The sequence below is a fragment of the Erythrolamprus reginae genome, chromosome 1 (assembly GCF_031021105.1).
Source record: "Erythrolamprus reginae isolate rEryReg1 chromosome 1, rEryReg1.hap1, whole genome shotgun sequence".
NCBI classification, from domain to species: Eukaryota; Metazoa; Chordata; class Lepidosauria; order Squamata; family Dipsadidae; genus Erythrolamprus; species Erythrolamprus reginae.
The window spans coordinates 277,663,077-277,679,086 of record NC_091950.1 but is presented as its reverse complement, the minus strand read 5'-3'; the positions used below and the strand labels follow the sequence as shown (position 1 = coordinate 277,679,086).

The 16,010-nt window shown below is 42.7% G+C and overlaps 1 protein-coding gene across 1 annotated transcript in view; it reads left to right on the top strand.

The window, feature by feature from the left end:
• Nucleotides 1–15,934, top strand: part of LOC139173930 (collagen alpha-1(IX) chain-like) — a 73,475-nt gene extending 57,541 nt beyond the window's left edge. The window contains exons 25-31 of the mRNA XM_070763920.1: nt 1,510–1,563; nt 1,668–1,721; nt 3,463–3,516; nt 4,992–5,063; nt 15,251–15,286; nt 15,404–15,448; nt 15,872–15,934. Coding sequence (XP_070620021.1) covers nt 1,510–1,563; nt 1,668–1,721; nt 3,463–3,516; nt 4,992–5,063; nt 15,251–15,286; nt 15,404–15,448; nt 15,872–15,934 — 378 coding nt within the window. The remainder of the gene's footprint in view (nt 1–1,509; nt 1,564–1,667; nt 1,722–3,462; nt 3,517–4,991; nt 5,064–15,250; nt 15,287–15,403; nt 15,449–15,871) is intronic.
• Nucleotides 15,935–16,010: the final 76 nt, after the last annotated feature.

Here is a 16,010-nt window from a genome sequence, read left to right as displayed (position 1 = left end):
GTCGCTTTCCGAAGAGGAGGCAGAGGATAGAAGAGAGGGATAGTCAGCTAGAGCTGGGCACACAGCTTCATTTCCGCTGGTGGAACTGTGTTCCACCCCATCCGGCCTGCTGCCCACCCCTGGTGTGTGTGTTCCTACAGCTGACAGAAGCATTTACTCTGGATTTGTGTAAAAGGCTAAATTATGGTATAAATGCTAAATAGCTTTGTTGATATAACATGCTAAAACTGGGGTGGGCAAATAAGTTTTCCATAAGAAACTGAGACTGTTGTAGAGGGCCAAAAGAATGCAACCTCCTCAAACTCCATCACCTCAACTCTTCAGGCTGCTGCAGTTGAAGGTGAGCACTGTGCAGGGTTTTTTTGTCCTTGCCTTCCTACAGCCACCAGCCAACTAAAAGAGCCATCTTCCCTTCTTCTCCTGCATCTTATGGTGCATTTATTTACATTTGATTTCTAATTTCCTTTTTTTTTTTAAAGTAATTTTTATTAAATTGTTTTAAAAAGTATAATAAAAAAAGTATATACATTGGTATACAGTATTTGCAATATTTGCAATACACAAAGAAAACATCAAAACAAACAAAAACACCATGGACAATTACAAAATTACAAATAACATAAAAAAATATCTCATCAATATCCTCTTGGGAGGAGGAAAGTTACAATCTTGTTGAATATCAAATTATTTTCTGGTGAATAGAAATCATCGGCATTCACTATTGTTCTTTTTGGTTATTAATGTCTTGTCTATTGTTATTGTTTTTTAACCGCCTTCTGTACACTCTTTGTTAATTAATTTAGTTACATAAAAAATTTGTTTTCTCATGGGCCGGACAGTGATAGCTAAAGGGCCAGATGTGGTTTGCGGGTTTTAAATGCCGAAGTCTATGCTAAGCCATAGAATCAAGCCTAACTAAGATGCACATTCCACAGCTCCCCCCAACCCCCCGGGGTGTTGGAGAACATAAAATTTCATGCAATGGGAACTGGATTGAGAAGCGCTCAGGATTCACAGCACCCGAGGGTTTATCCCAGTAATCACATGGTTAAACTCATTTTGACTTTGTAGCAGTTACTTTGGGATTTGGCTCTGGAGAGTAGTATCATCACCTTTTTGTCATGGTTGGATTATTTCTTTTTTTTAAAATAGATTTTTATTGTATTTTTCTTTTTTTGCAAATACTCATAATTAGAAACATAGAAACAAAGAAGATTGACGGCAGAAAAAGACCTCATGTCATGGTCCCTCCAGTCTGCCCTTATACTATTTCCTGTACTTTATCTTAGGATGGATACATGTTTATCCCAGGCATCTTTAAATTCAGTTGCTGTGGATTTACCAACCACGTCTGCTGGAAGTTTGTTCCAAGCATCTACTACTCTTTCAGTAAAATAATATTTTCTCACTCTGCTTCTGATGTTTCCCCCAATTAACCTCAAATTGTGCCCCCTTGTTCTTGTGTTCACTTTCCTATGAAAGGTGCTAACATATTTTTCTCTCCTACAGGGTAGTGTTGGTTTTCCCGGGAAACCTGGTTTGATGGGAAATTCAGGCAAAACTGTAAGATTGGTTTTCCCCCCCCCTGATATTTCACCCTTTTTTATTTTTTGAAGTATCAGTCTTTAAATATATACAGTGTGTTGTTCTTGCAATCCCACCAATAGGGAGAACCAGGACTACAAGGAGAACCAGGATCACTGGGACCCAAAGGCCCATCAGTAAGTCTATTTGCTTGGCTTTTGGCTTAGATTGAGACTCTGGATTTTCTGCTCCAGGTTGTTAAAAAAAACAATCACTTTATGATGAGAAGTAATTTATAAACTGGTAGAATTGTAGAAATGGATTTACATTCACTCTCTATTCTTAGGATAGTACCTTTGTTTTGAATTGACTTCCCTTTATTTTCTCTGTGTTGCTCTGTTTTTCTCATCACCGTTCTTGTCAAAATGCAGTAAAACATATATTTATAGTCAATACATTGAAGTTCAGAATTTGACTCCCACGTTCTAGGACAATTTTAGAAACTGTGAGTTCCCCAGAAGCTTTAAATTTAAGAAAAGGAGGGCATTATGAAATATATGTTTGGATAGTAACTTTCCCAATTGCAGACCAACTCTTATGGTCTAAACTTCGACCATAATAAAGGCTGAGCGCCAAAGAATGGAGGCCTTTGAACTATGGTGCTAGAGAAAACTTCTGCAAGTCCCTGGGACTGCAAGGCGATCAAACTGGTCAGTCCTAGAGGAGATCAACCCTGACTGCTCTTTAGAAGGACAGATCCTGAAGATGAAACTCAAATACGTTGGCCACCTAATGAGAAGGAAGGACTCACTGGAGAAGAGCCTAATGCTGGGAACAATTGAGCACAAATGAAGAAGGGGACGACAGAGAATGAGGTGGCTGGAGGGAGTCACTGAAGCAGTCAGCATGAGTGTAAATGGACTCCAGGGGATGGTAGAGGACAGGAATGTTGTCCATGGGATTATGATTGTGACACAACTTCACAAGTAACAGTAATAAATTAACTGTATTAATTATGTTTAATTCTAATTAAATCTAAATCGAATCCAATCAATTATAGTTTTTATTCTGGCCTGGTTTTTTTCCCTTAATTTTCAGTGTATAGCTTCCAGTTTGCAATTCAAAAGTTGTGCATGATTCTTTGACAGGAAGTATTTACACACTGCTGCATTAGGCATTGATAAATCTAATCCCATAAGTTGTACTACTACTTATGAACTTAATTCGTTCCATGACCAGGTTCTTAATTAGAAAAGTTTGTAAGAAGAAGCAATTTTCCCATAGGAATCAATGTAAAAGCAAATAATGCGTGCAATTGGGGAAACCACAGAGAGGGTGGAGGCCCTGTTTCCTCCCAGGAGATTCCTAAAAAGGCCCCACAGAGGCTTCTCCCTATCTTTTCCGGTTACAGTTTTGGAGACTTGGGTTTGTAAGTGGAAATCGGTTCTTTAGAAGAGGCAAAAATATCTTGAACACCCGGTTCTTATCTTGAAAAGTTCATTTCTCAAGCAGAGGATCATTTCAGACAGGATATTAAAGCCTTGTGCTACTTTCTCCAAATTACATGCCTTTTCAGCAATTAGTCATGTACAACACTCTCAAGAGACCAGTGTGCTTTGCTTTTAAATGATTTCTTGTAAGAGTTGCAGTATGTGGGGGGTTTTTTAAAGCGTGTATGCATTTATTAGCTGTATCTGGTATTTTATCATCATATTTTATTAGCTACCTCTCATATTTAATTAACTATCTCTCTTATTTTTATCATGAAATTCAATTTTAGGGGGGTTGCAATAACTTTGTTATTTCTTTGTGCTATTAGAAGACCTTGAATTGCTTGATTTTTGGTAAAATATCACTATTAATCTTCAAAGGTAGGCAATTTCACATCAAAAAATGTCACTGTTTCTATTTCAACAATACATTTTTGTTTCCTCAAAGGGTGGCAGAGGTGAGCCAGGTCCTGCTGGTCCTCCAGGGTCACCAGGTAAAACGGTAAGCGGGCAGTCTTGATTTCCATCACATTAGTTTGCTCGGTCAAGGGTTTGCAGTAACCAGGCCATTTACTCAGGAAATGAAAAGATGAAATGTGAATAGGGGCCATTGTCAGCTTCATTCATTTTTCAGCTCCTGACTCAGTTGCATCATTAGTTCAGCTTCCTAAAAATGTACTTTTAAAAAAACTGACATTTGTATGTGTTAATACTGGAAGCTCTTTCACTCGTTACAGGGCGAAGTTAAATTTTAATATTCTTATACCTTTATAAAGAATGCTGAAAGGCTACTCCCTCCTCTTTGTTTGCTAGTAGTTACCACCAGACATGAATACCTTCTTTGAAACTGCTCAGATTTCATTTGCGCCGTTTCTGCTGGAAAGCCAGTCTCACTATTCAGACTCTGAAAGAATTCTCTGTTAGAAGGGAATGCAGCATAGCCTCGGTGGGTTGTACCATTTCCCCAAACCCATAAAGACCCCATTGTTTTAGCAGATTGAGAAAATCAAGAAGGTAAAATAATGCACTTGGGGAAAAGGAATCCTCAATTTGAGTATTGCATTGGCAGTTCTGTGTTAGCAAAAACTTCAGAAGAGAAGGATTTAGGGGTAGTGATTTCTGACAGTCTCAAAATGGGTGAGCAGTGTGGACGGGCGGTAGGAAAAGCAAGTAGGATGCTTGGCTGCATAGCTAGAGGTATAACAAGCAGGAAGAGGGAGATTGTGATCCCCTTATATAGAGCGCTGGTGAGACCACATTTGAAGTACTGTGTTCAGTTCTGGAGACCTCACCTACAAAAAGATATTGACAAAATTGAACGGGTCCAAAGATGGGCTACAAGAATGGTGGAAGGTCTTAAGTATAAAACGTATCAGGAAAGACTTAATGAACTCAATCTGTATAGTCTGGAGGACAGAAGGAAGAGGGGGGACATGATCGAAACATTTAAATATGTGAAAGGGTTAAATAGGGTTCAGGAGGGAAGTGTTTTTAATAGGAAAGTGAACACAAGAACAAGGGGACACAATCTGAAGTTAGTTGGGGGAAAGATCAAAGGCAACACGAGAAAATATTATTTTACTGAAAGAGTAGTAGATCCTTGGAACAAACTTCCAGCAGACGTGGTTGGTAAATCCACAGTAACCGAATTTAAACATGCCTGGGATAAACATATATCCATTGTAAGATAAAATACAGGAAATAGTATAAGGGCAGACTAGATGGACCATGAGGTCTTTTTCTGCCGTCAGTCTTCTATGTTTCTATGTTTCTATGTTTCATAACATTTTTATATTGCCGCCCATCTTTTAACCCACTCTGGGTGGCTCCAGAGCTCAACATACTTTCCTGGTTTGAATGAGATGCACAGCCATCTGTGAGAAAGGTCTAACCCGGAGACTGGCTGTCTATCTCAACTCTCCCTTTCTTCAGTGCAAAAATGCTCTAAAGCCCTGCCATCTCTGATTGCTTTTACAGGGTGCAGAAGGAGACATTGGACTGCCGGGTTTACCTGGGCCTCCGGGACTGCCTGGTGCTAAAGGCAATAGGGTAAGCAGATGCAGGTCAAGAAGATGTTGCTCACTTGACTTTGGTTTGGTCAATGTCTTTTCACAAAAGAGAAGCTTTTTTGCCTTGTGCCAAATTTAAATTCACTGAAACCTGTGAAGGGCTGCAGAAAATTTTACTACCACACTGGGAGCATGGCTTATTTTGTGGGGGTGGCTTGCCGGCCATGTGATCAGGTGGGAGTGGCTTGATGAACATGTGACTGGGGGGTGGCTTGAAGGTCATATGACTGGCCTAAGGGTGACCAATTTGACATCACTCACGTTAAGGGTTTGGGTTAGGATTAGGGTGCCTGGCCTCTCTTTACCTCAAAATGATAAAAATTCCCTATTTATTTACTATTACTCAACATCCAAAATATGCTATTTAATTCTATATATATATATGCCATATGTGTACATACATATTACACACAGGCACACAAAAATATACATTATCTACTATATAAACTATATGTACATGTACGCACACACACACATGCACAGCTCTTCTAAAATTATACACATTCAACCTCATTTACTGTGATAGGAAAAACATACCCAGAGCCCAGAAGGGAAAAAAAGAAAAAAAAATCATTTTTTTTCTACCGGTTATGCATATCTGACCATACCCATAGCAGCCCATCACTGACTGAAAAGAGAAAAATAGAAAGTTATGAAATCACCATATCATGTTTCTTTTCCAGTGTTCTTTGAGAGTTATTGTACTATACAATTAAAAGATTTTTTCCCCCTTTAATTTTTTTCCTTCTATTTCTCCTTTGCTAAATATTGACAGAACAATTCATCTTGTGGTTACAGCAAGAGTCCTTAGTGTAATCTTTTCAATAAAAGAAATAAGCCAAAATATAGCATTTGTTTTTTCTCACTCTGTGTCCTTCATAAAGTATTGGCTGTCTGGTTTGACACCTGAGCCAAAATTTGTTGAAGGCCATCCCATCCTCTTCTGTAATAATTTTCAATCATAGTTAATCTTTTGTCCCATCTTGCAATTCTTTGTTTCCTGTATTCTGCATGACTTGAACCTCTATTGTTGTTAAAGTTATCCAGGTAATTTTTTGTGGAATTTATCCTCTTTTTCTTTCCATGTTTCCAGAGGTGCACTTTCTGATTCTGAAGTCTCTTACCCAGTAGCATCTGCAGAGGGCTATGGGAGAGTCACAGCAATCTTTTATATATATACATATATATAATTTTTAAAATTAATTTTAAATGTTAAAACATACAAACTACATACATACAACATAAAAACAGTATCCTGTGAAGGTGCACCCATCACCTGACAACATACATATATACCCCACCACCAATTGGAGGGTCTGTACTAACATCTTCAATATTCTTCTAAGCTGGAATCTGCGTTCTATTTACATATCAAAGAGTGATTCTAATTCTAAGAGGTTATATGACAAGTAGAATTTGTGATCTAGCCATAAAGAATGAATTAAATTAGAAATTAGAGTCACAGCAATCTAAGTAATGTTACAGCACCATGGGGTTATACTGCAATGCTACTTCTGCCATTCTGAGGAAAGCAGTACCACTGATAGGTGTTCATAGCAGAGCTTAGAACAGGGGTATCAAAATCAAGGCCCATGGATACTTAGATCTGTCCTCTGGGGGCTGCTCAGGAAACAAGGACCAGCCTGTGGTGCCTCTACCAGCAAAAATGGGCTCGCAAGCTTCTTTTTTTCTGCCAGAGGGTTGCAGGAGGCTGTCCCAACTGAAAACATAGATCAGGAGCTTGTTTTCCCTAGTAGAGCGCTCAGACCATCACAAGTGCCCCTGACACGACTGACATCAAGCTGGCCATGCCCACACGGGTCAACCCACCTTACCCACCTTGCCCCCCTCGAAGTCAAACACAACCCTGATGCGTCCCTCAATGAAATCAAGTTTGACTCCTGGTTTAGAAGAATAGAGTCACGCCCTTCGATTTGTAACTCAGCATAATTTCAGACAATCGCCTTCATATTTTCAATGCCTTTAATCAGCCATTTTATTGAAAATGCTTTTTAAAAAACCTGATAGCCAAAATGATACTTTTAGAAAGACAAAGCCAGTTGGATGACAACTCATTCTCTCTCAATGAAAGAAACTATTCTGAAATTTTGCCAAAAATTGCAGGAATTTATCCAAGTAGCCACCAGGATTTGAATCCTCTCCCAGCCCCCAAAAATGTTGGTACAAGCAGGGCCACCATCAGGAATTTTGGGGCCCCATACAGCCTAAGTGTCTGCCCCCCCCCCGCCATTTTAAAACTATTTTAAGTCGCCAAGCCACTCCATCCCCCGCTTCACGCCAAGCGAGGTGGTCCCATAGGCCAGTGTTTCCCAACCTTGGCAACTTGAAGATATCTGGACTTTAACTCCCAGAATTCCCCAGCCAGCAAATGCTGGCTGGGGAATTCTGGGAGTTGAAGTCCAGATATCTTCAAGTTGTCAAGGTTGGGAAGCACTGCCATAGGCTATTTCAGGAACTGGGTTAAGCCGATTGTGTTGACTCGTCCAGGAGAAAGAAAGAAGTGGGAGTGACAAGGGAAAGAAAGATCCTGGCATCGGTCAGGCGGAGCAAGGCTTATTTACGGCTCCTTGGCACTTCTCCCTTCTTGTTGACAAAACCATGTGCTTTCTAGCGAGGGGAGAGGGGAGGGGGATCCCACACCCGGCAGCCACCAGAGAGGAGCTGGAAAGGACGAGGGGAGAGAAAAAGCAGGGTACCAGCAGTCAGGCGGGTGTCTTGAGGGGGCACTCCCATCTGGAAGGAAGGGAAGAAAGGCGAGGGCGAGCTATGAAGGAAGGAAGGAAGGAAGGAAGGAAGGAATGGTAAAAGGGGCGATCAAGAGAGGAATGGGTGAATGAATGGACGGAGGGTGGGAAGGAAGGAAGGAAAGAGGGAAGGCACAGGAACAGAGGAAGGGTGCAAAGGAAGCAAGGAAATGTGTGAAAGGGGAGAGTAAGAGAGGAAGGAGTGAAAGAAGGGAGTGAGGGAGGAAAGAAGGGAGGAAGGAGAAGGAAAGCAAGAAATGGAGGGAGGGAAGGAAGGAAAGAAAGAAAGAAAGGGGGAAGGGACAGGAACAGAGGAAGGAAGGAAGGAAACTTATGAAAGGGTAGAGTAAGAGAGGAAGGACTGAAGGAAGGGAGGGAGGGAAGAAGGTAGGAAGGAGAAAGAAAAGAAGAAATAGAGGAAGGGAAGGTAAAAGAGAGAAAGAAAAAGAGAAAGAAAGAGAAAGAAAGAAAGAGAATGAAAGAGAAATAAAAAGAGAGGGGGAATGAAAGAAATGGAAAGAGGGAAGGAAGGAGAGAAAGAAAGAGAAAGAAAGAAAGCAAGATAAAGAAAAAAGAATGAAAGAGCAAGAGAGAAATAGAGAAAGAAAGAAAAAGAAACGAAAGAAGTTGTGATTTTGACTATGCCGGCTCATTCCCTCCCCCGCTCCCCACAAACCACCTACCCCTCTACCACAAGAGGGAAGCGCCCGAGGCGCCGGGTTCTTCCCTTTCTCCCTCGCCCGCATCCTTGCCGCGCTGACTCACCAGGAGAAGGCTGGAGACCCACGCAGCTCCTCGGGGGGCCTTGCGGAAGGCGGCGGCGGAAGACCCCATGGCCGGCGCTGGATGCGAGGAAGGATGCTTTCTGCGCGGGCGGAGGCTGAGAGCTGAGAAGGGCGCGCCTTGCCCACCCTCGCCGGAAGAGCTGCCCATCTAGCAGTCCCGCTGCCCCATTGCCCAGCAGGGGATGATGGGCAAGGGACGCCTCGGGGAAGGAGGGCAGGGCGGGAAGGGAAGGAGGGGGCTGGTGGGGGTTTAGGAAAGGGGAGCCCGCTGGGCACGAGGGAACACTGGCCGCGCGGGGCTCCGAGGCCAGCCTTGCAGCTCCTCGGCGGGAGGAGCCGAAAGCCACCGGGAGAGGACTGGGCTCAGCAGGAGAAGCGCCGCCCCCCCCATTATTCAATTTCCCCGGGCCCGGTACGCCCCTCCCAGTAATACCCGTCTATCTGCGGCCCTGGGTACAAGAAATCTGCTTTGGAAGGATTTGTACACGTAGGAATACGTACAATAGCTTCTCTTGGCTATTTGCTAGTGCTAGTTAGGACTTTCCATACCAGTGGTTTCTGCAGTACACATGACCTAATTTTTTTTTACAGTATTTTGTCTACAATGTTTCTTTCTGATACTTCTTCCTGATGTAAATACTAATTGGAATCATTGATGCAAATTGTTACACTGGTACACTCTAGGATTGAACCATTTGCTTAAGGTTTCTCAGGGAACTTGATTTGGTTTTTTATTTTTTTCAAAATATTTTTTATTATTTTCAAAATAAAATACATACCATGTCAAACAAATATAAAATAGACTAACGCATAACATAAAAAAAGCTACAGTTGCTCCGCTCAGTATTGGTCTTCTTAATACAAAAAGGAAAAACTAATTATAGTTTAGAACAATTCAGAAAAGTAAACATTTCTATAAAATATCTTTATATAATATATTCTGTCTAATAAATTTAACTCTTTATTTTAGCATCTTTAAGCATTTCTTTTATTCCACCAACTACAGTGATCCCCCGGTTATTGCGTCCCCGACCATTGCGAACAGGGTAATTTGCGATTTTTCAACCCGGAAGTCAAAATACCATCTACGCATGCGTGCCCTTTTTTTCTATGGGCACACATGCGTAGATGGCAACTGGGAGATCAGCTGCTGGGCGGCTTCCCTGGGTCTTCCCCCTCTTGCTGGCATCAGCGAGGAGTTTCCTCACCGCCCACACAAACTCCTCGCTGCCGCTCGCCCGCCCTTCGCCTGCCCACGCCGTTCGCTCCCCCTCTTGCTGGCGGGAGGGCGAGAAGCCCTCCCCAGCACCCGCTCGCCCGCCCTTCGCCGCTCGCCCGCCCTTCGCCCTGGCCGCTTCTTCCCAGCGGAGAAATTCCAGCCCCCACCTGGTCCCGCCCGATCCTCCTCCCTGAGGCTGCTCGCCCTCCCATGGCCGCTTCCTCCACCCTCCATCGCAAGCCCTCGCCACCGCAGCCAACGCGCGCTGCGATCTTCAAGCCCGGCTCCTTTCGGCCCAGCATCCCGGGCCAAGCAGCTGCCTTCCGTGACTGAGCCTGGCTGGCCCGGAAGATCGTAGCGCGCGTTGGTTGCAGCGGCGAGCGAAGCCAAGCCGGCAGCAATGTCGCCGCCGCTGCAGCCAACGCACGCTACGATCTTCCGGGCCAGCCAGGCTCAGTGACGGAAGGCAGCCGCTTGGCCCGGGATGCTGGGCCGAGAGGAGCCGGGCTTGATCCGCTGAGCCTGGCTGGCCCGGAAGATCGTAGCGCGCGTTGGCTGCAGCGGCGAGCGAAGCCAAGCCGGCAGCAATGTCGCCGCCGCTGCAGCCAACGCGCGCTACGATCTTCCGGGCCAGCCAGGCTCAGCGGATCAAGCCCGGCTCCTCTCGGCCCAGCATCCCGGGCCAAGCGGCTGCCTTCCATGACTGAGCCTGGCTGGCCCGGAAGATCGTAGCGCGCGTTGGCTGCAGCGGCGGCGACATTGCTGCCAGCTTGGCTTCGCTCGCTCGCCGCTGAGTAGCCGAAGATTGGGGGGCGGCGCGGCTCTTTTAAAACATCGCCGCCGACATGGGGGGCTTGCTAGCACCCCCCCAAACCCGGGTTGGGGGTTTGGGGGGGTGCTAGGGAGCCCCCCATGTCGGCGGCGATGTTTTAAAAGAGCCGCGCCGCCCCCCAATCTTCGGCTCCTCGCTAGCGCTGCGGAAGTTTAAAACACCATCTGCACATGTGCAGATGGTGTTTTTACTTCCGCAGCGCTACTTCGCGAAAACCCGCTCGTTGCGGGGGGTCCTGGAACGGAACCCTCGCAACGAGCGGGGGATCACTGTATAGACCTTTTGCCAAGTTTTATAAAATTCTGTTTCTACTTGGTTATTCAACCACCTTGTCATCATATCTAATTCTGCGCATTCCATAATCTTGCTAAAAACCTCTTCATCCTTGATTTTGTTTTTTTAAATCCAATCTTAGCACAGTTATTATTTCTTCTATCCCAAATACAGGCCAGTGCAGTGGTGAACTGCAGGCAAGGAGCCACAGGCTGCAGGGTGATGAAGCACAAATTACCTTCACTCTTTGTAAAGCATGTCTCCTTCAAGCCTGTGTTCAAAGCTGTTTTCTTAACTCCCAATGATCTCTGCAGTGATATATTTGACACCCCAATCCCTGACCCACAAGAAAAGAACTCCAACAGCTAGCCATGCTTTTACAATTCCTGATATGGAATTTAAGGAGGATATAGTTTCCTGTCTTATGGTGAACTTTCAAGGCACCAGTGGTGTGGATCTGCTTTGTATGGCTAAGTCTTGATCTTTCACCCCATTATCCTGCCATTTGTAAGCCAACAATTGTTGCAGATGTCCTGGTGATGATTTTTAAGAAGCTGTAAAAGGATTCTATTTCAGTCCCTTCTTTATAGCCTTTGGGGATATAAAAGTTTAACATAAAATCAAAATACATTTGCCATATACATTTTATCAGACGTTGGTTATTGATAGAGTTCAGATGTCATTCGCTGCTTCTCCATGTTCCCCACCTACGATACAAGGTTCAATCTATTTGGGCTGGTCATCTGTTTCAAGAGCAATATAGCCTCACAGGTATTTTAAGTGAGGATGAGAAGCTACCTATTTACCTTTGTCAGAAATACTTGTGCATGTTCTCTAATATGCTATGAAACCAGCTATTGACTATATCAATTAGTTGAGAGTAACCAACAGTCAGTGGAATCAGAAACATCCCCCAACAGATTCATGTATAGGTCCCACAATCCAGTATCTTTAATGTACTCTGTGTGTGTATGCGCCTACTAGCGTGTGTGCACATGCCAATAATAATAATAATAATAATAATAATAATAATAATAATAATAATAATAATTTATTAGATTTGTATGCCGCCCCTCTCTAAAGACTCGGGGCGGCATGCAAATCTAATAAATTGAGCTGGTGAGATTTGAACTGCCAAATTGCAGGCAGCGGCCAGTTAGCAGAAGTAGCCTGCAGTACTGCACTCTAACCACTGTGCCACCATGGCTCCAAAGCCATCTAATCCTGCAACTATCAAACTACAGGAAGAAACCAATACTTAGGCAAGACCTATCCATCAAATTTATCAACGATAAGAAATAAATCACTTCCAAAACCATCTATCCCCACAAACCACTTGCCCAAACACATCCAACCCAGCAAGATAGAAGAACATATAACCATGCTGACCACTGAGTTTCATTTTTGTTTTTTTTAAAAAATCCTGTATAAATTACCTAGTAATAAAATGATTTCAATTCCAAAACCATACCTGAAGAATTTAAAATGCAATATTGTCTCACTGCATATCCATTCCCTCTCTCCCATGCTGCCCACTGTGCATCTGTACCCCCATCCTGCCTCCATGTATGAGCACAGGCCTCACTGAAGTATGTGATGGTGAAAAAAATGTCCAAACAGCCAAACCAGAAGTTTGGAAAGACAGACTTCTGGTTTGCCTGTTGTGCTGTTTTTTGCACTCTGGAGTCTTCAGGGAAACTTCCTGAAACTCAGGAGTGTGAAAAACAGCCCAAAGAGAAAACCAGAAGTTAGTAAAAATGGACTTCCGGTTTGCCCGTTGGCTGTTTTTTACACTCTGGGGCTTCAGGAAGCTTCTGGAGGGCAAAAAGGCCTTCCCCAAGGCCAAAAAGCATCTGGGCAGTGCGCATGTCCTCTGATATGGCTCACAGGTGGCACACATGCCATAGGTTCACCATCACTGATCTATACTGAGCTGTGATGGCACAGTGTTTAGAATGCAATACTGCAGGCTACTTCGTGCTGACTGCCAGTTGACTGCAATTTGGCAGATTGAATCTCACCAGGCTCAAGGTTGACTCAACTTTCCATCCTTCCAGGGTAGGTAAAATGAGGACCCAGATTGTTGGGAGCAATATACTGACTGTAAACAGCTTAGAGAGGGCTGTAAAGCACTGTGAAACAGTATATAAGTGTTATTGCCATAAAGTTTACACTCATTTTCTTGGTATGTGCTGGTTCTTTTAGCTCTTACAGTACATTATATAAAAACATTGCCACTATTGCTTTTTAAAACAATAAACAGCAACGTACACTATCTCTTGGAAATCTAAGCTAATAGTAAACACTGAATATTTTTATTTTTGGGTTACTTTCCTGATTCATTAGTGCCTTTTATTTAGGCCTTAGTGCTGCTCAGCAGGTATTGCTATCTATTAAAGCCAAGAGAGACAATAGGAATACATGAAGCCATTATTGTACTTTCATATATTTCTAATATAAAAGACTCCAGATTAATTTGTCAAAACAAAGAGTACTGAGTGGGGAGATGGCAAAAAGCAGAGAAAGAACATTTATACTTTCCATAAGCCTCTTAGCTTCAGAGCTAAGCAAATTTAAAAGAATAGATTTAATCAAAATTCTGTTTTAAATTTCATTTTGTTGTTTGGTTTAGTGCTAGGTTCTAAGTGTCACTAGTATGAAATGTTCTTTTTTTTTTAACAAACAAAATTTAAAAAACCATGGAAACTCTCCCAAATTTGTTTTGTAGAACTAATTCTTCCATGGTTGCCAAGTTTGTCTAGGAAAAGGAAAACAAAATGTTCTCTTCAACATATTCTGATTGAGCAAATCTCTCTGTTAATTTAAATAAGTGAACCAGTCAACACAGTGGAGATCAGTGGTATCCCACTGATCTTCACTGTGTTGACTGGTTCACTTATTTAAATTAACTTACACACAAAGGAATGTAGGTTACAAGCAGTGAAGGGCTACCAACATTTTTATTACCACACTGTGGGCGTGGCTTATGAAGGACACCCTGCATTTTCTTTCAACATCTTTCAGTGCAAATTGGGTGCTCTGGGGTGGAGCTCCATTTTCACTACCCCACTGTGCCGCACCCCCCCCCCGGCAGTAGCCCACCCCTGGCTGGTTACAAGATACCTAATAAAGATGGAGCAAATGTTAGTTTTGTCATGAAATTAAAAAATGAAATGAATAATCAGAAGAGAAAAGCTTAATTGAAAAACATATAGAGACATTTATACAGGATTAAAAAAAAATAACCTTTAAATGTGCCCTACATAGAAAACAAAAATTAGTTATATCACAGCTGATTATTGTTGCTATCATTATTATCACCCTAGAGCAGTGGTTCTCAACCTGGGGGTCGGAACCTCTTTGGGGGTTGAATGACCATTTCACAGGGGTTGCCTAAGACCATGGTAAAAGACAAATTTCCCATGGTGTTAGGTAGCTTCTATTCTGGCACCTTGGAACATATTTTTACAATCTGACCAATCAGGTGTTTACAGTGGGGGTATCCCTCTGACCTTCCTGCCAATCAGCTTAAAGCTCTGTTGGGAAAATTGGCACTAGACTTATGGTTGGGGGTCACCACAACATGCGGAACTGTATTAAGGGGTCGCGGCATCAGAAAGGTTGAGAACCACTGCCTTAGAGTCTAGACCAGGGGTTTCCAATCTTGGCAACTATAAGCTTGGAGGATTTCAACTCCCAGAATTCCCCAGCCAGAAGTCTGCCAGGCTTAAAGTTACCAAGTTTGGAGACCCTTGGTCTAGACCAGGGGTAGGCAAAGTTGGCTCTTCTATGACATGTGGATTTCAACTCCCAGAATTCCTGTGCCTGGCAGTTGAAGTCCACAAGTCATAGAAGAGCCAAATTTGCCTACCCCTGGTCTAGACCATTGACTCTCTGCAAATGCAGTCATTTCAAACTGCCTGATATTCCTGCAGAGAATTTCCCCTCTACACCGGTTGAGATGGGCAGTTCCAGATGGCTGGATGAACCCATCTTTGGAACTGCCTCAACCTTTGACCTGAATGTGGCCCTTGCTTTCACAAGAGTTTTCATTCGAGGGGCATGAGAGTGTAAACATGTGGATGTGGATTAAGATGATAAAATGCTAAATATTCATAGAACATGCCTTTTATGTTTTAATGTTTAATTAATATTCCATTCATATTTTAAGATGTGGCAGCAGAGCACTCTAGCAATCAAATCATACATTTTCACTTTCTAAAGACAGACCCGACTCCCTGTTTAATTATTAGGCCATATTTAAATGACTTTACATTTTTCATTTGTATTTAGGGTTCAGCTGGTGGGAGAGGGCCAAAAGGAGAACAAGTGAGTATATAAACTTGCACAGTCCATTTATTTTACAACCTTGTTAAAAAAAAAACTCTCTGGAAAATATACTGTGCCTATTTACAATCTAGGCTTGTCTGTCTTTTTATATCCCAGGGACCCACTGGAGGAGAAGGAGAAGCTGGGGAAAGAGGCGACCTTGTAAGACTCAATGTTCACTCTTTTAATAGGAAATATTCAGACTTAAAATACAAAAAAAAACCTACTGCCCTATTGTGTCTTTTAGCATAACTAAATAATTCAAGGAAATAATTCCTACAGATTTCATAAGTGAAGCCTTTAGTAATGTAGCAAAATGTTAGGAAGTGATTTGCAAGTCATAGAACAGTTCTGATGCGGTAAAGTCACAAAGCTGACTATTTCCGCATTTATTATTTATTCAATTTATATGGTTGTGTAATCGCAAACGGACAGATACAGCCTCCCAAAAGGATTGAAGATACGTCATTGTGATTTTAAAAACAACAACCCCCATCTGACTAGGTTATGGTAGTCTTCCCAGAAAAAACAAGGCCAAATCAAGAAACATAAGCTGGATTCTTGCTTCTTCTTGTCCTGTCATAGTCTGCTGAACTTGATAATAGTCTGAGAACCATTATCATTAACACATCAGTAGTGATTGGCTGATTTGGTCCACAGAGCACCACCTCATTTACTTATGTGAGTTGGTTATTTCAAGTGGGAGTTTGAAAAGAAATTTCCT